Raw genomic sequence first — 21,500 nt, 5'->3', positions numbered from 1 at the left:
ACTGCTTCGGACATCGTGTTGTTACTACCTCAAGAGGTACGGACCTGGGGAAGAATCTTACATTATAATTAAAATTGTACTGAAATGATTAGGGATTTAATGTCATACTTGTTTCTATGTGTACATGACGACGGCATCTAGCTTGCTAATTATACTATTACACTGGTTGAATCATAAACTTTAGCTCTTGGACAGTCGACAGCTGAACAAAGACCTCCCTGATAGATTTTTAATAAGACCGATTGCAAGCGGCCTGCTTGCAGAGTTTTCCGAAGAAGAATTTAATAGGTTGTTTATCCATCTTCAGACCCAGCGGCCACTCTTTCTGCGTCCTATGTGGCCTGCTTACTTCACCTTAGCTATTCGTTGGGCTATGTCGGAAACTTACGTTCGGATATCCTCATTTATGATGCGATCTCGTATAATAATTCCAAGCATAGCCTTATCAATAGTTTGTTGAAAGATTGTGAACTTACCTATGAGACCTAAAGTAAGAGATCACGTTCCTATGTCGTAAAGTATCATTCGTATGTTGGAGATCGTCGTGTTTAGGAATTGACAGATTATAAATTGAACTAGGAGACATTTCGTTGCTCCATATATTATACGTATATACATAAAACGTTACTAAACAAGATTTAAATTTTATTTTTCTATTCAGTACAGAAATAAATAGTAGCTATTTAAAATATGCGCCATCTATTGTCACAAAAGTTCACCAAGAAATATCACCCTGCCATCTATTGTCGAATAGCAAAATTACTTTTAAGCGCCATCTAATATTACTTTCTAACATCAAATTTTACTGCGCTACCTACAATATACTTCTCAAGCTTGCTTTAATTACGCCATCTATTATCGAATTGTTTTAATATTTAAAATAGATGGCACTTATCCAAGTTCTTTTCATGATAATCTTTTTCAAGGATTTTTTTTTAATTCTTAGTCAAATAATCAAAGATTTATTGTTTTGAAATTTATCTTAATTATAGATGTTAACTTATTGGCGAAAAAATATAGAAATATTTCCTTTATTTAATTAAAATATAAGCATGTCATAGAAGCCGCATCTATAAGTTCTAAACGAAATAACTATGAAACCCTTTTTTAGTAAGCATCTAGTTGAAATGACATTACAACTTAGGTATTAAAGGTAAAATAAAACGCAAATAATAAGCGGTTAACATATATATTTCTTATCAACTATATTATAATTAAAGTACATATATATCACGTTTCTGAGATACATAATACCTCTTCGTGTTACTGAGTTTTTCTACCTAATATGTTACATTAGGTAGGCCAGTAGCGGAAAGTCGCTGCATGTGAACAAAGCAAGACGAGAAACAAAGATTTCCGGGAGACAGCTGACATGGAGTTGATGATTTATAAATGAAGTATAGACTCTTTACTTCCATTTCTAACTTTATCACCTTTATCAATATGTCGTCATCATTGATGTCCTGTTGGATGTAGGGATTCCCCATGATTCCCAAAAGAACAGGTTTCAAGCGGTCTACGTTCAGCGTCCTCTAATAACTTTAAGAAGATGTCTGTCCAATTTATATATATATGTGTGATACTATATCTACCAAGAAAATATTTTATATCCCAGAAACGTGTCAAATTTATCTTTTAATCACCTCAATAATATTTTTTTTCATTTTAATTAACTCACGTGTATGAGGAATGTTTACAATAAAAATAATTTTTGTTTAAACTACCCACATGAATAAAAATAATCATATTTGAAATTGTTATATTAATCATTCTTTATTTAAAAATCATTAAACCTCAACAAATGCAAATTTTTAACTTCTGTTCACTGTTTTAAATGTTTTATACTTGCAAACATCGGTTTTCTTACAATAGGTCATGGTATTCATTATTATGCATAAACTAAAAAGTGAAATAATTAACTTGAACCTGTTTACGTGCCTTTTATATGAAATTAATAGGCACACAGTCTAAAGAGTAAATTAAAATTCTATTTGATATGTGACAATAGCTAACCATACTGTGGCATATAAATTTGATGTCAAATTAAACCAGGGAGGTGAAAGGAAGTAACCAAAGGATATTTAAAGGATTACTTGTCTCTATCTACCTTGTGTTATTATATTTAAAAAGAATATATATCATTCTGTATGTTTTAACTTGTCTTTTAAATTCATCATCAGCCATAAGACATCAGCTGGACATAGGCTGCCTCCATAACTTGGTAATCGAAACAGGAATGAGATCTGCTGAGGGATTAAGTTTTTGGAGTAGAGATCATGGATAGGCAAGTGCAGCACGAGACACAAGATTGAGAGACTACAGGTCAGATGACCATAAGCAATCTATTTGGAAAGGCTTATGTCCATAAGTGGACGTCTTATGGCTGAAATAATGTTAAATTGATAATAATTAACTATTTTGTAAAAAATGTATTGAATTTTTTTTGTCCTTAGTGTTCTTTTTTTGGATTCTAAAGATTAAACTATTAAACAAAGATAATCTTATCAAAACAAAACCATTCAGTACTAACATAGTTGTCAATAAAATTTTAAATTCAATATCCCGCTCACTTTCCATTTCTCTTCTTCTTCTTTCTTTTTTTAACTTCACTGTACTCCCGCTCGACTGTGCCGCTAAGATCCTGATAACCATCTGATTTGTGGGTCTCGTAATTAGGGAAGTTTATACCTTCAGTCTGCTGGTAGTTCTCGGAGAAGGATTCTGAAAACCGAGTGCTGAGTGCTTCGGAGCCAAAGAATTTGTTGGGGAAGTCCTGTCGATGGAGGTTGTGGTACTTGTCGTTCTGCGGGTAGATGCTGCTGATGATATTGGTGGCTAGAGTGGCGGGCGAAGCGGGGTACGCGCCCTGCTGTAGCGGTCAGAACTTCAGATCCTGCGGACAAGGTCGCTTTAGTTCACACCATACAAATTTACCAAAACAAATAAGTAAATATCGGATGATTATAAATAGGTGTAAAGGCTTTAAATTGCATAATATATAATGAGTAACATTATTTGTATTACTACATATTAAAATTGATTATTATTTACAATCTGTGTCTACTATTTCAAAGAGATCACTTTATACAGGGTGATTGGAAAAAAGAAGAGAAAAGGGCCTTCATAACAAAGCTATATGTTTCCTGTATAAATTATTTCTCCTCGAACCACTCCACTTTTTGTACCTTTATATAAAATAATTCTTTTTTTAGTTATTATCTATGGTGTACAATAAAGTGTAGGGTGGGGCGATGATCGGAGTCCAGTTCATGAATTGACTCGATGCTTTGGACTTGGAGTGAAACATTTTTAAAGAGGGCTAAGTCAATAATTGATGCCCTGTGAGGGTGGGGGAGAGTTTAGAGAAACATTTTGTATTTTGTTAAATATATCATTAAATATTCAAAGTGACAAGATACTTTGTATAAAGACGTATTTGTAAATAATGACCTTGATTGCTTGCGGAAGGTCGGGGAGCTTCATGTAACGCAGCTGTTGTGGCAAGTTCATACTTTTCACAGCTGACACTGCACGTGCGGGAGCCGCAGATATGCCAGCCTATAAAAATAAAAAGATATTAAAATTAACCATCGCTATGCCTCGCGTTCTTATGGACCATTTGTTTACCCCTATATTTGAATAGACAGGGACTTTATTTTTCAATTTTTTTTTTTTAGTTATTTCTTTATTTAAGTCTCCTCTTCCATTCATGATTTAATTCTTCTTCTCCCTTCATACATAACCTCAAACTCCTCACCACAATTTCCAAAGTATCGCAGTTACAATTCTTCTTTATTCATACTTCTGTCGTCCACTTTGTATATCACTTTATTTTTATTTTTTTACATTTTAAATTTATTTTTGGTTTAATCTTTTATATTATTACATTCATTTGACTTAATTTGTGACTAGAGTAGTGTTTCCCAGCGTGGGGTCCACGCGACATACGAGAGCAATTTGATCGTCAAGCGGGGCAATTTGAAAATAGAATCGAAGTTTTCAACCCTTTCGCTTTTTATGTATATATTAAATATATAAACATTATGTAATTCACATAGAGGGAATTAAGAATTTTAAACGTGACACTAAAAAGGTTGGGAAACACTGGTTAAATATTTAGTTCGTACTCGGCTATAATCTCCTTCATTATCTCACTTCAATATCAGGGAAATTCGGGGCGACTTTGCTGTCGCTCATTAGAGAGACAATGTTGCTGACCTCTGTCTTCATCTCTGTTTCTATTTTGAGATAATTCCTTTGTCTTTTGGATGCAGTAGTTATTACATATTGACACCGAAACGTAGTCTCTCACCCTGGGCTTCATTGCAAGACGCTCAAAAGACCATGGAGAGGGCTATGGCATTGATTTATCTAAGATATCAAATTCGACATAGCCCAGTGAACAAGTAGACCAGATCCACTGGGACCTTAAAGACTAGAAACCAAGGCCCGAGAAACTCAGTGACTGTCGTCAGCCCGCCAGGTGAACGGACCCTATTACCCTTAAGGTCCTTGTAAGATACTAAACACAGACCGCTTCCAACCAGTCCCATTAGAGATTTATTAGGAAAAAATTGTCTAGCAGAGGACGTCATATGGCTGTGACAATGATGATTTTCAAGCTGTGTTATCAATTTTAATAGGGTTAAGGTAAAAAGTTCGTCCAATAAAAACTAGTAAATAACTAGTTTTTATTGGACGAACTTTTTAATCTATACATATAAAAATTTAAATGTCTTTTGTTTAATATTAAAATTACCGTTTTTTACTACATGCATAACATATGATGCATATACCAAAACTACTTTTTTTTAAAATCATCCATATGTCTGTTTGTTTTAGCTAATCTCTGAAATGGCTGGACCGATCTTGACATTACTTATAGTGATGTTTATTACTATAAGTAAATAATTACTAGGTAGCTGATGTAATAATGAATAATTTAGGCTACTTTTATTTTGGAAAAATTCTTAAGCGAAAATAAACTAAAGAACCTATTTTTTTTTGTTAAATTCCACGAGAAGTCGCGGGCACAACTAGTTTATTATATGAATATTTTGTTGTAAAATAAAGGAGTTAAGAGCATCTCCTATGGCTGAAATGATGTTGATGAATATGGGTCCGCGAAGAAAAGTATGATGCACCTCAGCTTTCTGCATCTTATTCTGTTCCTGGAGCCTGCACAGTATATCCGCCATGTTCGTCTGAAGCACCATACCACCCATCACAAGTTCATCTAGAACTTGATGAGCGGCATCCGCGTGGAAGATCAGGTCCAGCTCGCAAACATTCTCAAAACACTTGTCCAATGTTTCAACAAATACCTGCAAAGGGATAAAACATTACATGTATTTAAATACAAAATTTTATATAACTATTTATTATTAAACCTCATTATGTCAGACAGTGGTGTAAAAATAGGGAAAGATATATAGATAGCAATGGGAACAATGTAATATATAAATACATGAACATATTTTTTAACTTCTTATTCAATCACTTTACTTAAACTACACATTATATATATATAAATAAATGTCTGTCTGTCTGTATTCAACAAATTCAAAAACTGTACATCCAATCGCAGTGAACATAATAAATTATTAGGTATATCCCCCAGGAAGGTTTTTTAAAAAAAATATATTACCAGTTTATATTTGTGGTATCAATACTGCCTTTTTATTCAGATTCTTAATAAGATTCACAACACAGCAAAGTGTGGACGCGCACCCCTCACTTTCTCGGTATTTCTTTTATCTTACTTATTTATAAAACAGTGTGAATATGCAGTTTAAATATATTTTTTTCTGTCAAACATAATCCTACACAAAATAACCTAATGAGTTTTAAAAGTTAGTTCAATAATATACAATATATCAGATACGCTCTGGTATGTCAGAAATGATGAAAATGAAATACATCAACCCTTTATCGAAAAAGAAATCCGGCGGACAGGAAAAGAAGTACAAGAAATAACTGAACCAAAACATATTGCCTGACTGACAATATATGAAAGTCTTAAAAGACAAAAGAGATATAGAATCTTGGAACTGGGCAGAACGCAGTAGCCAGTACACAATATCTGAGCAGATGCCTCGGAAACGTGCATGCACAATTTGATTAGAAAGCACTCAACATATCTGCATATAATTCTAAGACTGATGGCAGATTCAAACTGAGTTAGATTAAAATAGAATTTGTTTTCACCAGTTAATATATAAGATTAATTTATTTATTTATAATTAAAAAGGTTACACACTTATAATAAGACAACATTGACAAAAACATAAATATAATGTGTTGCTAATAACACGCTTCCACAATAATGTATACAAGCACTCACAGGTGTGTATAATCTTATATGTGAAATGTAAAAAAGTCAAAGTCACATTAGCGCCACCCACCAAATCAGTCATTATAAATTAAAATATTGTTACATACTGTGGGTTCTGTGGGTGTAGGGTTCACCCTTCTTTAACACAAAGTATACTTTCGCTTAGTCCAAACTATGCTACCGAATCGCTCAAGAAATCATTGTCCAAGTAACTTTATATTACTGATCGTAGTTCTTAATCTTTTAACTCGAAAAACAAAACTGAACTGTCGACACGGGGAGTACACCTATTTATACTACGGAGGTATTACTAAGTTTGTGATAGTCCTTGGTAAGAATTTCTGAGAACCATACACAAAAATCTATAAATAACTTCATCACGCGTGTTTACAGCACTTCTTGATCCTAGGGTTCCGTATTTATTGTTTAGAGGGTTCTGTAACTCTTGCTTTGTTTAGATTCAAGTAAAGAGATATTTAATTAAACGAATTACTCCTGTAATTTCAAAGGAAACATTAAGTATTGGTCGCTGTTGAATTTGTCTATAACCTATTTTAGAAAGTTCTGGACTGTAAATTATGTCATTAATATTAAATATAATTTTAAAATTTATTTCATTAATATTAAATATAATTATAAAATATAATTTAAAAAAAATTGGTCATTCAAAATTATATTTACCTGTATGAGATCTAGGATACCCAGCTCACTCTCTGAAGAATCCACACAAAATACAAAGTATAATGTTGCGTAGTGTCTATATATAAGCTTGTAGTCTGAACCACCAATTAAGCTGTAAAAAGAAATTATTGTCTACTACTTAATAAATATAAAATAGGCTATATTTTCGAAAATAAACTCCTGTTATTCAAATAAATACATATTTATGCAAAAAATGCAGCGATGGATAAAGAAGACAAACTCTTATAAAGATGGTCGGAAAAAATTAGACCTAGACAATATCCAATCTGACTGATTGGAAATGTACAGAGAAGGTCCATACAGCATAGTATGTTAAGGGAGGTCTTCTTACAATACATTGGTGTCATCACCTTATACTATATATCATCTTAAATTAAAAAACTTTGATATTCACCATATCTCTTGATCTCTTATCAATGGCATTGTCACACATATTGGGGTGACAGAATAAGTTCTCGTCAGGCTATGTCCATATTCGGGAGACAACAAGAGTTCTAATTGAGCCAATCAGCCTTTATTTATGAGGCTACTTTAGTGGGATTTCCAAGTATATTTAAAGAAATATGAATTAAATGTAAGGTGACAATTAAGGAATGTAGTACGTAGTTGGTGAACTAAGACATGGTAAAGGTCACTGGGAGTCACTGGATGTAGGCAGAGCAAGACCAGTCTTTGTAGCAATCTTTGGGGGTGACTTATATTGAAAAATGGACAAGTATCAGCTGACATGATGTTAATAATGATAATATAAAGCTTCTCTCTTCTGTCTAGCATGCACACCAATATTCTGTTGTTAACAAAGGCAGTTAACATATCAAAGCAGAAAGAAAGAGTGTCATAAAAACAATTAAATTAATAAAAGTTGGAATTCATACCTGCCACCCTCTAAAAAATTACAAACATTGTCATCTCTCTTGGACACCAGCTGAAAGGTTTCCTTAATGATTTGCTGTTGCATGTCTTCATTCTGGAATATTAGATATTTACAAGTTAACCCCTTGTGTGTACAAATGCATGGCAATTGATTATAGGTGCGAAAGATTCACTCTCATACAATATTATCATCACATTATTTATAATTTTTGTAATCATTGAATTTTAGACACAGTGTACCATACATAAAATGGCAGCAAATGAGCTATACATTCACCCTTTTCAAGCTTTAGCATAATCAATCATCTTGTACATTGTATGAAGTATAAAAATACATTATATGTGATAACAAGATACTTTTCAATAAATGTTTATACTAATATGAAACATTCATTTCATGTTTAAAGTTATCAGTAGTCAAGATAAGGTGAAACAAATCTATAAATATACATTATAATAATATATATGTAATATATAGGGTTATTTGTGCTTTTTAAAACTAAATACTCTTTTCACTCTCACAGACAGATTCCCCTAGTGAAAGTGAATAGCCACACTCACTATTTGACCTAATTTTAAATTCAGCAATACTTTACCAACATGTATCCAAAGTTTCACTTATATATTTAAATTTATTACAAACCGTACTTTATGTCTTGTCTTTTATTAATATATAAAGCTTTAATTCAAAGTAATTTAAGTAGAAAGTAATTTCTATGGACTAACATCAATAAATAGAAATTGGTTGCAATTACTGATCTTCGAATATGAATGAATTAGCCTGTTTATAACTTATTGCGGTCATTTGGTTACAGGTGTTCAAAAGTAATATATTCTTTTTAATACTAACTCGTCGTAATTAGAATGTATGAATATATATCATTACTTACAAAATATTGATAAAACTTTGACAATCGCGGTTTCCCATGATTGTTAAAAACTAGTATAGCTTTGATCATTGTAAATCGAATATATAGTTATGCACTTGTTTTTATTAATTTTACATTTATACAATTCTAATCAAATAATGTTAACGTAATTCTCTTAGATGAAAATACAAATTCATCCATCGATTTATTTCACGATTGTTGACATTGACATCTCTTTGACAGATGTAGTTTACGCCATAGACCACACTAATTGGTATTGTTCAACAATCCAAAGACATTTGATCTTTTATTGAATTACAATACAAAAAGTAGTAGACGGTATTTACACCATTATAAAGTTTTACGTAAATTAATAAACTATGTAATATAAATAGAAATAATATAAATAGTGTAAAATATAGTTAGATCCATTCTTAGCGTATTATAAAAGTTCACAGAATTAATATAAGGTTAGGTTGTGTCGCCTAAAACAGCGCAATTTAAATATAGTGATACAGGACATAGTTTTTAACTCTTCGTTATATTATTAAATTTACAAATAACATATTAACAATTTTATATGTCATACCTGTCAACGATTGAACTAGAAACAGTTATTATGGAGAGACCTCAGATACAGTATCAGACATAAAACGAAATTTCTAAGGTAACATTATATATGATGGTAATCAAATAAAAGGAAGTGAGTATATAAAATACTAAATATATCACTTTACATAAAAAAGTTTAATTATTTTACTTAAACTTTTATAATTTGATTGTTATGTATAATATTATTTTATTGTATTAAGCCACAAAAACATTCTTTTGTTATGAATGTTTCTATCTATGACAGGGAAGATTTCCTGACGTTTTTTTATTATTAATCTGTAACGTTGCGCTCCAGCGGACAGCCGAACGCTAGTTCCGCGAGTGTCACAAAAAGAAAATCGTAAAAAATAAATGGTTATTGTGTGAAATTAACTGAAATTGTGAACGTTCGTGCTTATTGTGAAATAAACTCTTGAATGGAATCTCAGCGTGGCGTCGGCGAAGCTATTGATGCAAAAAACAGGTCAGTATTTGTTGAATGGTCGACATGTCATACTTTGATGTCTTTATTTGGATGCCGGGCTACGATTCCAGCGGTGTCGGTTGGCTGAATAACGCATTTAATTGTTTCTTTATCTATCTTATAGGATAAATACACGAACTGAGAACATATTTTTATGTTAATTATTTCTTTAAGTACTGGTTAACACTTATTCCACTATAATGGCTATTGTCCATTATTTAATTGATAAACAAGCTTTGAATCAGAAGATATTTATAAATAATTAATAAACAAAAACCTGGAAAATAATGTGATTAGTTTTTTTACCGCGATTTATTATTATGATACAAATTTCCTCTGTTTGTTTTGATTTAGAAACAAGCTATTATTTTTAAAAAGAGAAGGAGAATAATTATCATTTTTTTATTTTTAATAGTATAATCCGCCAATAATAAAATAAATTAATGTTATTTTAATTAAAGAGCATTATTTAGTACACAACCTTGTCTTTACTTAGCATTAGAAAGTTTAGTGAAAGTACTTGTTACTTGAATTTACAAGAGACTGCTTTGAAATATATTTATACATGTTGTTGTGTATTGTCTGCTTTGTAACAAGCAACTATTTATTATCAAATTTGACATTTCAGCTTGAAGAACACAACAATTATTTATATAAATATCTAAGTCAATTATACCAAATCATATAAAATTCTAGAAATTAATAAAAGATAGCAAGTCTGTACTTTATAACACTTGTGATACTTTAAGTGTATTCTGTATTCATATTCTACATCTTTATATAATGTAAATAATGTTGTTCAAGTCAATCCTTAATTGCAGTATTCAAATATTATTAAAATTAACGGATATAAGGGTCCTGAATAACATTAATTATTGTATATCCTTGAGCATTCTACTTATGGCTTAGTTTAAATTGAAGATATTACTTCAAATTATTGTCAAATAAGTATTATATTAATTAACCAGCATTTCAGTTAAGACATATTTAAATTAAAAGTAGATGATTGATGATGATGATTTTTATTTAATTAAATCAGTGAATAGCACTATTTTTAAATGCTAAGCTGTTTCGAATCAGGTCTGGTTTAAAACATCACTGCAATTTTTTTCTTGAATTAAATAAGTAGATTTTTTATTGATTTCTTTTTGAAGTCCTCTTAATAACTGTGTAATATTACCACCGCATAATAAAGGTTTTTAGTAAAAAAACATGGTCAAAATTAGATTGTTATGTTAACACAAATAGTTCAAAAGTTACAATTTAAATGTCTGTAGATTATAAAAATGTACAAAAGTGCTTTTTTACGGAATCAGACGCGCATTAGATAAACGCAAACGAAATATATCGCGTGCATATTTAAAGAACGAATCCATGGGTGTTACATGTTATTACGCGTACATTGCGGCGTGGGTGTGTCAATTTAATTGCGTGTAGGTCAGTAGAGCGGCGATGTAGAGTGTCACGCGCGTTATTGTGGTTACGAAAAAGTTATTTATACGCCTCGCCGTCGTTATAACGAGCTCTGATCCCGCGTAACGCTTACGTCGTAGCGCGATACAGTTTTATTATCAATCTAATATGTATCTTATAGCTATAGTAATTAGGTACAGTTTTGGTTAATTAATCTTGTTGTATGTTAATATGTTCTTTTTTCGAACGATAATGATTTTAGTTTTAAATTTGGAATTATTACTAGTGGATAGTATTCGCGGCTGTTGCGTCTCTCTCTTCGTAAAATGTTTGAACTTCGCATGGCACATGTTGTAATTAATCCTTTCGATATAAAATAGTTATTTTATCTTAATTTACTAGATTTTTATTATTTTTCACGATGTTTACTTATTTACCTACCTTTTTATTTTTATTCATTAAGATATCTCTGAGCCTACGGTTTAACTGTTATAAAATAACTTTGGTAATAAGTTCGTTGAGGTACTTTGTTTAACTTTTAAATAAATTAATAAGTAATAATATTTTTTTAAAGAGAGTTCGTTATTAAATCGATAAATATCGTATGTATATTTATTTATTCATCTGTGTGAAGTTTTAAAAATATGTTACAGTACTATATTAGTTTGAACCGCGTGTTTGTAGGCGCATGTTACCGAAATATCCGTATTCGTGCCATACGTCACTCCGTTTACATAATATAAGCATAAATGTTATAATTCCCGTTTAGTTTAATATTTTATTGTTGTATGGCAATACCGAGAAAGAATCACAAATGTTTATTATTTCGAATATACTTTGCCATGCATCTTCGTTGTTTGAAGACGAAGGTCTTCGACCAATGAGTGTTGCCGGTGATGATATATGGATCCGAAACGTGGTCACTTACAACGGGCTTCATAAGAATGCTCAAGGTAACCCAGAGAGCAATGGAGAGGGCTATGCCTATTGACCATTGGAGCTGAAAGGTTCTCTAGTGACGACCAGGAGACGGTAGACACGGCATGGGTAGATTCTCCAGCAGGCGAACAGACGCTGTAGTAGTAAGGTCGCTGGATACGGGCAGTGCAGTGTGTCGATTTTTGGGGCAGCTGAAAATAAGAAGAAGCACCTTCAAGACGTGACATAATTTACATTTAAATACATATTTATATGTATTCTGTGTTCCTTTTTTCTCCTATACTGCTGTCAGGTTAGGAATGTTGATTCTTTGGAGAAGAACTTGTCGTTTTAATGTCAATTTAATTTTTTATTTTCTTGTTAAATTCTATTTGTCATATGAAAATCGGTATGTTACTAATCTTAGGCGTGTTTGTCTATTGCATCTAAAGTAGTTACCGAGTTACTGGTTGTGTTGTGGAGTTTTCTCTTGCTTCTTCTCCACGGCTACCTTGCCTCAAAAAAGTACAGTTAAAATAAAAGTTCTGTTAAAAGTTCCAATGTTGAATAAATTAATCTTAATATATCTTAGTTCGTTTCAATTTGCTTGACAACACTGTACTATCTAAAAGATTTGCAAAATATATATATATATATATATATATTCGTCATTATATGTATATATATATATATATATATATATACATATAATGACGAAGTTATTATCACCAAAGGACTAAACATAATATTATAAAATAGTTTTAATAAAAAAAAATTGAATAAAACCTACGTAGAACTATCACTGAAGATTTGACGATGGTTGAATTATAACTACGTCTTTCCATTGCTACGTATTATTACGTTGGAGGTTGTATTAATTTAGTGTGCCAATAAAAGGCTGATTATGGCAATAATGATCGACACGATCTTGTATACAGATAAAACAAAGCAAAGAAGAAATTTTTGCAAATGGCGGATCTGTGACGTCACATCTTTAATACGTGGTTTCGGTTCATCGTAGACGCTTTTATCCTTGGGGGGGGGATGTTATAATTTCGTCGGTCTCAGGTTCGTTAAAATATATTCATCGCTTATGTATAGATTCTATTTTAACATAGTCCCTAAAATATTTGATAATCAGCTGTTCCTTCAGATTGTACCGTCAGATTTTCATCGCTCAAAGCCTGACTTATGTTCAAGGACTCTCTCGGGCGATCTTGTAATGTTAAGCTGGTGGCGATTGACAGCCTACGTTGAGGTCCCATGAGGCCCCTGAGCCGTAGATACCATGAAGCATTCACCGAAGCGGCCTAAGAGCTCGGCAACAGTCAGAGGCGAAGCTCCCCAAGGAACTTTGGGGCTTCGCTGCCTTAATAAAATCTTAAGGCTGAGCGCTTTCTGTGCCATGACATACGGGTGCGAAAGACCCACGGAATTTGTAAATATCAGGTCAGCTATGTGTCGGGTGAAAAAAGACTCCTCTTGAGTTGTTTAGCTTTAGTAAAAACCCCACAGGTGGGCAATTTGATTATTAAAGGAGGCCCTTCCAAAAGGGACTCGAAACGAGATTAACCCTTTAACGAGAATCATACTGGCAGGTAGCTGTTGTAATTAGGAGTAACTTGGGCTACTTTAATTTTAGAAAAATTCTTAAAAATTAAACAGATTTAATATTTAAAAAAAAAACACCACGCGACAATGTATTTGCAGCGATAAAACTGTCAAACGCGCTAATGTTCAATATTCATTATATTTTTTTTTTAATTTTGAAAATCGGCAAAGGCTAGTTTATGGTGTGACCACGGGAAACTGGAATCGGAATGCTAAATGTATCTCGAATGACAATCCGGCACTGGCCTCTTCAGAGTGTCTGACTCAAAGAATAGATAGCTCTATGGCGGCCCCCTCACCTGCCTACGAGACCCTGGGCCGAGGCTTTCGAAAGAAAGTTATTTCAATGTGATAATAGAATATACCGATTTTCTCAATACTCTTTCACGGCTTCTTGAAAGGGATGGTGTTATTCAATATACATAAAGTACGATCGTAAATCCCGACTTGCAACCTTAAGTCAGAAATCTAAACAACTAAACCACATGTAAAGAGTGTGAAAAGTCGTATAGTTCACGTGATAACGCTCCGTGTTACCGGCCAGTATTACCACGATAAATTTGAACCGTAAATTATGACAGTTATTGCGCGTTTAAAATTCGAACGCAGATTTAAATTCGAACGCCGTCAGTGAGATGGTCGCTAGCGTTGCGTTCAGGTCGAATGACGCCTTGATCATACTGTCCTTATCATCAAGAAGAAACAAACACGCACGGCATGGCCTCTCACTGCCGCCCGCTAAACGCGTATAAAATATCATATGTATGTCATAAATCTATATTATCGCTAGCTGATCCCGCAAACGTTGTTTTGCAAAAAAAAATTAAAGTTTTTAATTAACAAATGTAAGATAAGGGTTGATCGTAGAGGGGTGAAAATTTAGGTTTGTATGTATTTTTGTATGATGTATCATAATAAAATAAAAACCAAAAATATTGTCTCAAAAATTAAAAATAAAATTTAGGGGTGGACCACCCTTATCACTTAGGGGTATGGAAAATAGATAGTCGCCGATTCTCAGACATACTGAATACGCATGTAAAATCGGTCAAGCCGTTTCGGAGGAGTTCAAGTTCGAACACCGTGACTCGAGAATTTTATATATTAGATATGTATATCTGGAATAAACATACATATATAAAAAATTAAATAGGTAGCCTATTTTGGGTACAACCAAATACAATACACTATCAAGGTTTTCATATGTCATATGTAAATTACTCATCATACTCTCGCCGAACGTCACCGCGGATTCGAACCGGCGACCTCGCGGTCACGGCCCGGCCGATCAATGCCGCAATTGTTATTCATTACATACGCAACGTAACATGCGTTGACCACGTATTACGTGATACGAAGCCTACCGTTTTATAGATCGATAGCAGGAAATGTCTGATGAAATACTTCGTTTATTGCCCAATTATTTAGGTTTTTTTTTTGTTTTCATTCCTTTATTATTGTAGAAATATAAGTGGTCGATAGATCCGATGTATAGATATCTCAAAGATGTAACTGGATCCACGATATTTAAGACAGACAGACAGTAAAGAGAGATGAAGGAGGTCTTCATTATTAATATATTAATTATTTATTATATTCAAAATAAAAATATCTTTGTAGAGCTACAGCTACAGCCAGCTTGGATTGCTGATCTGTTGAGTAAAGCCGTCGGAAACTGAACAGTTGCTCTTTACGTATACATTATAATATCAAGTTCCCACGCATTTCGGTCAACCAAAAACCATTTTGACACTATAATAAAATATATTTAATGATATACTTTTAATAATAGATTTAAAACTAAATCCAGGAAGGTCTAATATATCTCGTGGAATCTTTTTCTATGTATATCAAACCCTTGAAGGGTTTATTAACTTTTTAAAACGAAATTAACGTAATACGAGTTTGATTTTTATTTATTAATAGTGTCTGGCAAACTGCTGTCGCTCAATGAGCAATGAAGGGAGCTATGTTCAAAATGATTTAAGAGATCGAATCAGGGTGGAAGTAACTAACAACGCCCAGCGGATTGGGGCAAATTGAGGTAATAGTGGGCATATAGCGGGGTAAAGTATTTGGTTCTAGGGTAAAGATCACTTACTGTGTTAATTACTTGTAGTGAAACAAGTATTTAATTGTTCTATAAGGCTTTGCTAAGCATCATCGAATATTCAGGACATTGATTTAACGTACACTTAAATATGTATTTATATGTAATGTAAATAAGGTTCAATTTACTCTCCGTACGTTGCCATAGGGAGAAAATTGGAAGCAATGAAAAATAGAGAACCATTTAGTGACGTCATGTTTTCTCCAGAATTCCATCATCGTCCCCATTCGATAACCAACTGGATGCGTTGCTAGAAGTGTCTTCCATCACTTATCCCAACGCTAGGACTTTTCGAAGTGATAATGATATTAGGTAGACAATTGTAACTGTCCAAGCCAAGGTTCGGTTCTCTCGGGTGCGTTTGTGTCGGATGCTAAGCTGGTATTATCGGGTGACAGTCCAAACCTTGATCCTTGAACCTAGTCAGTAGTATGTAGCCGCCCGAGCTGATGCTCCTTCGAGACTTCACGAGTGTCGCCACCTTAACCCCTTGGGGCACGCTGGTATTAAAAATATCTCACCTTTTTGATGCGTAATAACGCATGGTGGGACATTTCTCGACCCACCTGGAAATATTGGAATAGTTGCGTGCTCATACATTTTTTTCTGAACTTTATTATTTAAAGTAATTAGCAACACCATTAGCAATTGTTAAAAATATACTTGATTGCGCTGGCAAGGTTTATCATCATATGAGAGGTTCATCAAGTGTTGAAACCGAAAATTTTTGGTAGTTAATAACATAATTATTTTTTATATCATTGTATATCCTTATTAATAATAACACACCAATTTTGTTAAATTTTGAACGAAATAAAATTTCTGTGCAACATAGGTATTTTTATTTTCTAAAACTCTGTGCCTCAAAGGGTCAAAATAGGTCTTAGGATAAGCGCCCTTTGCGCCCTGTCACTTCAAACCCGTGGAATTTACAAATGCCATTTGGGTAGCAGTGACAATCAGAATGCCTAGGTTTTCTTATTTAGGTTTGTTTTAAGAAGGACCTTACTTCGTCTCAGTTTATCATGACTTAAAAATGACAATAATACTTGTTGGCAATAGTACCAACAAAAAATGTTTTATTTAAGATTTTATCTAGGGTTTGGCGAACCTGTAAAATATGTTTTTATCTGTGCTCCCTCTCTGCTCCCTACCGCCACCGAGCACACGTTTTTTCGCTTCCTTGTAAAATTAATTCTTAATAAATCAATTCATTCTCTGGACCAAGGCCTTTTAATTAAATACAGTCCACTAAAGTCAATCCCAATCTTATACAATACTTGAGTTACAATGTTCCATCTCAGCAACAAACTAACGATATTTGGCATTAATGTGTCAGACCTCAAAGCGGGCGGCTCGTGCGATAACATTTTGGAACTAATTATTCTTATCACACTGATAAGCGTTGTCGTTAATTGACAAACCCTTTTGTGTACCTTAATTATAATTATTCATGTTGTTAATGTAATGTGTATTAATTAATCCATTTAAAAGGCAGGCGTGAAGGCTGAAAATTAATGAGAAATGATCAATAGATAATTAAAATTTTTTTTGTTGTCAAGAATAGTTTTTATAAAACATTTTTTCTTCAATATTCTTAAAGATTTTTTCACCATTTATTTTATTAAACGAGTAATATTAAAGAAAAACACTGAGTTATAAATGAAAAAAAAATACAAGGTGCGGTTTTATCGCTAGAGGTAATTTATTATAGGCAACCATGATAATAAAATAAAAGGCAATTCGATATACAACCGGTCTAATAGGAAACGATGTTGGTTCGTACATCACAGGGAACTCCAATCCTCGATCATACTAGATAGAAGCGTTGCTAAAGTCTCTTCTGCCACTTCAACCAGCGGTAACGCTTTCCGAAGTGGCAGTATTAGCCAGGCAATCGCAAATACCCCAGCCGTGGTTCGACCATTATTAACAAGTGAGAAGGTTTACTCTTGGAGTACCATAAGCGTAGTAACTTGTTGGAGCGTCCATCGAATAGCGTCCCAATACAGTAAATTAGTAGTATATAGCAGCCGGAGTCGAGGCTCCCCCGGGGGGAGGGTGGGGGGCTCTCGCTCCAGCTTGATTATTTTAAAAGAGGTCTTAGAGGAGCTATCTGCACCCTGCCATCGTAAATCCAAGGAATTTCCAAAAGCCATTTGACCAGCAGTGACAGTCTGGTCCCAAAAATAAAAGGACAATTAGCGAGTAGGTAGACGTGTGTATTGTACGATATATACTAATATTACATAATAATATATACACCGATACTTCACTTTGCGTCGTGGTTACTTACTACCGCAAATTGAATTAAGATTTTCTATAGCAAACCATGTAAAGATCGAAGATAGGTTCCAGGGTCACGAAAATACTACTTTTTAAAAAGAAAATTTAACGAAGTAAACAAAAATAATATAACTCTCGAACTCGAACCCAAAACAACGCAACCTCGAAAATCTAACGACGCACAGTGAAAATTAGTACCAATTTAGCAGCGACACAACTTCGAAAAAAAAACGCAAAACGAAACGACGCGAAGCGAGTTATTGGTGTATATAAGTACATTAAAAACTTACGTAATTATTTCATTTCAATTTATATTTTTTTAAAGATAAATATGCCTAGTTCAATCTAAGCTGCCATTTCTTTTTTAAAACGTGATCACTTATATTGATGACGAACAAAATCGTGCTCTTTCTGTAGTGACGAACTACATTGGCAAGGTAACAGATGCACAAAGAGATATAAAGAGAGCTTTGCTCGAGATTTCTCTAAGAGATAGAATTGAGAATAAGGAGGACCGTAGATGAACGAAAGTAACTGATATAGTCCAGTTAATAGGAGAGTTGATATGACAGATAGGCTACATATGCATGCAGAACAAATTATATAACATATTCCATGCTATGTGGGGCGTATACGACCTCCGCTGCACTTTCCGTTTAGGCCATTTGCAGTTGTCATTAAAAACAATGGATTTTTGAACAAATGAATTGTAGTGTCGAATATAGATAACTTTAAATCAAGTATGAGTGTACGTAATGCATATTAAAATATATAAGCTTTGCAGTTTTGAAAATGTGTAAAGCATACCGTCTTAAACGACTTACTTAATTTTAAATTGTAGGTGGTATGCCCCCTGAGCGGCCTGAATGGAAAATCTTCAAAAATTGCCGTAGTGCGGTACGTGATAACGAAAGAACTGGCACCGACTAGTTGACAATCGACTTTTTAACCCTTTCGTTACTAGCGCCGGAGTTAGCCGGCGTCCACTGGACGACCTGTGTGTACCAGCGCCGGAGCTACACGGCATCCACCTTGTAATGTGGGCTTATGTGTAGATCCCTGTTTTAAGATTTATCACAGCCAAATAAATTACTAACAATTATCCTAACTTCTATTTTTAATTAATATACAAGTAAAATCTTTAAATATGTAACACAAATGAGAAAATCAGTTTACCGCCATACAATGTGCGCACATGCCCGGTTCAGTAGCGTTAATTCGGCGAAACGGACAGCTGTAAGGAAAGGGTTTAATATCGTCAGAAGGTGCTTTTAATCAGTCGTATTGGAAACCTATAGAAGCCTATGTATAGAGCTGGCAGGACGTTGGCTGAAATTTTCGTGATGATACAAAGCTACTTGAAAAATGGATGTATGATCACAACGTCATCAAGACCTGTTCTCCCTTCATGTTATAAAATAAGATGTCATATACCTCGTGAGACGTATTCTAGTAACACAGCCAATGATAACTCAAATTTTTGCTTTAACCTTCACCGGATTTGAATGTTTATTTTAGTTTAATGATCTACGATAAGAGATACACGAGACGCTCGCGCCTGTGTTTTTAATCTCGATTATTGGTCTGCCAACTTCCAAGGAAACTACGAGGAATATTCCGGCATAAAATACATTGCGGTGTTTGAATTACATTGTCGCTTCAACATGCACGGCCACTGCAAGCTATAGGCCTTTTCTAAAGATATCGTCACGATTGGTAGGCGTGTTGGCGATTGCAGTGTGGTATGCAGAGAACGTTGCTGCCCATTCTCTGAAAACTTGTTTGTGAGCAGTGGCAATCCTATACAATTAATACTCAATGTGTGAATTATGTAAGATTGTATCACGGGAATTGAACCCGCGACCTTCAATTGCAAGTCTCAGCCCTGTACCGCTGAGCTACCACTCGTTTTTGCTTTAAGCTACATAGCGATGTCTGAACAAGGAGATACTTCTTTAATCAGGTACTATTTATATATGTTTGTGTACGTCCATCACTGCTTCAGTTTTCACTGCATAACCTTCAAGTTCCAGCGGCCATGTGTTCTGCGCGCTATGTGGCCTGTCCACAGCTACTTGCCGATCCTCTGTGCTATGTCTACGAATCTCCTCTTACTATATTAATCAGCTTGTATCGAAAATGCAGTTCAAGATTAGTAAACTAGTTTAACTTAAAATCTACATTGGCTCCCTTGATTAAAAATGTTGCTCACAACTGCCATAAACAATAGAGTACAACATTTGTTGAGTTTTAAAATACGCATCATTCTATTGTAAATGAACTTTAAGAATAAAATGATAGATTTAAGACTGTTTTTACGAAATACATCAAAAACTGCTTGGATCAAAGATATAACTGGAAATGATATAATCATCGTTATCTTTACTGTACAGTCTAGAATAGTTTATGGCTGTTAATTCAGCAGCGCGTGGGCGTGGTTCGTAAGAGATATGATTCAAACTAATTACCAGTAGGTCAGTGCGGAATTACATTGAGTATTTGTCAACGGTTTATCTACGTTGATGATTCAAAGCGTGGAAATTTGCCAAATTCGCGATAGCTTTAACCGATTTATTGCGTTCCCGTGCGAAAACTTCTCTCGTTATTCTCAGCCGATGGATGTTCTCTTTAAGATACAGGCTTCCACCAAAGATCTCCATTATGACCGGTGCTACCCTGCATTCAGCAACTTCCAGAGATCTTAACTTTTTCGGTTCATCTAGTTAGGGATTTACCCACGCCTCCAGACTATTCTAATGGGAATATACAGACGAGTCCTATATTCAACAGTGGCATAGGCCTGCCACGAAGAGCAGACTCATCATCATCTGCATCAATGATTTCCTGTGACCCTAATTATGTCGTCTGTCCATCTAGTGGGGGACTTACTTATGCTGCACCTTACGGCTGGCTGCACAAGCAATGTGCCCCGTCCGCTGTCCCTTCAGACGAGCAATTCTTCAAGCTACTTCGGTGACCTTGGTTCTCATCATCATCTCATCATTTCTCATTCAATATCGCCACGAGCATAGCTCTTTCTATTGTTCTGTGTGATCTTGATCCTTATTATGAGTTCTATCGTAATCGACCACGTCTCTGATCGATATATTATCACAGGTTACACATTTTTTAGAAAATGGTTCCCGTTATTTGGGACCACTCGTTACCGTTGCCATGTGGGGGGCAAAAACGTTACATTTTAGGTAAATGAGTTTTTCACATGTTTTTTTTTTCAATTTTTATTTACATACTCCTTCCTTCCCTCACAATATCTTTTCATCGCCTTTCTCCCCTCAATTTCATTCCATA

At 34.0% G+C, this 21,500-nt stretch overlaps 2 protein-coding genes across 2 annotated transcripts in view; one reads left to right on the top strand and one right to left on the bottom strand.

Annotated features, from left to right (window-relative positions):
- Positions 1-2,455: 2,455 nt before the first annotated feature.
- Positions 2,456-9,003, bottom strand: or (AP-3 complex subunit sigma-2 or). The gene is made up of 6 exons (XM_068765819.1): positions 8,800-9,003; positions 7,912-8,003; positions 7,016-7,127; positions 5,145-5,324; positions 3,451-3,558; positions 2,456-2,893 (listed from the first exon to the last, which is right to left on the bottom strand). The coding sequence occupies exons 1-6, from the start codon at positions 8,866-8,868 to the stop codon at positions 2,879-2,881; spliced, it is 576 nt and encodes a 191-aa protein (XP_068621920.1). The 5' UTR covers positions 8,869-9,003; the 3' UTR covers positions 2,456-2,878.
- Positions 9,004-9,685: 682 nt separating this feature from the next.
- Positions 9,686-21,500, top strand: part of foi (fear-of-intimacy) — a 45,189-nt gene continuing 33,374 nt past the window's right edge. Inside the window, exon 1 of the mRNA XM_068765622.1 lies at positions 9,686-9,853. The gene's annotated coding sequence lies outside the window, so the exon portion shown is untranslated. The remainder of the gene's footprint in view (positions 9,854-21,500) is intronic.

This window comes from Battus philenor, unplaced genomic scaffold (genome assembly GCF_028537555.1).
Source record: "Battus philenor isolate CCGP_79_NKW_IND1 unplaced genomic scaffold, ilBatPhil1.0.hap1 SCAF_20, whole genome shotgun sequence".
NCBI classification, from domain to species: domain Eukaryota; kingdom Metazoa; phylum Arthropoda; class Insecta; order Lepidoptera; family Papilionidae; genus Battus; species Battus philenor.
Note: the sequence above shows the minus strand (reverse complement) of the source record. Positions and strands in the feature narration are given on the sequence as shown.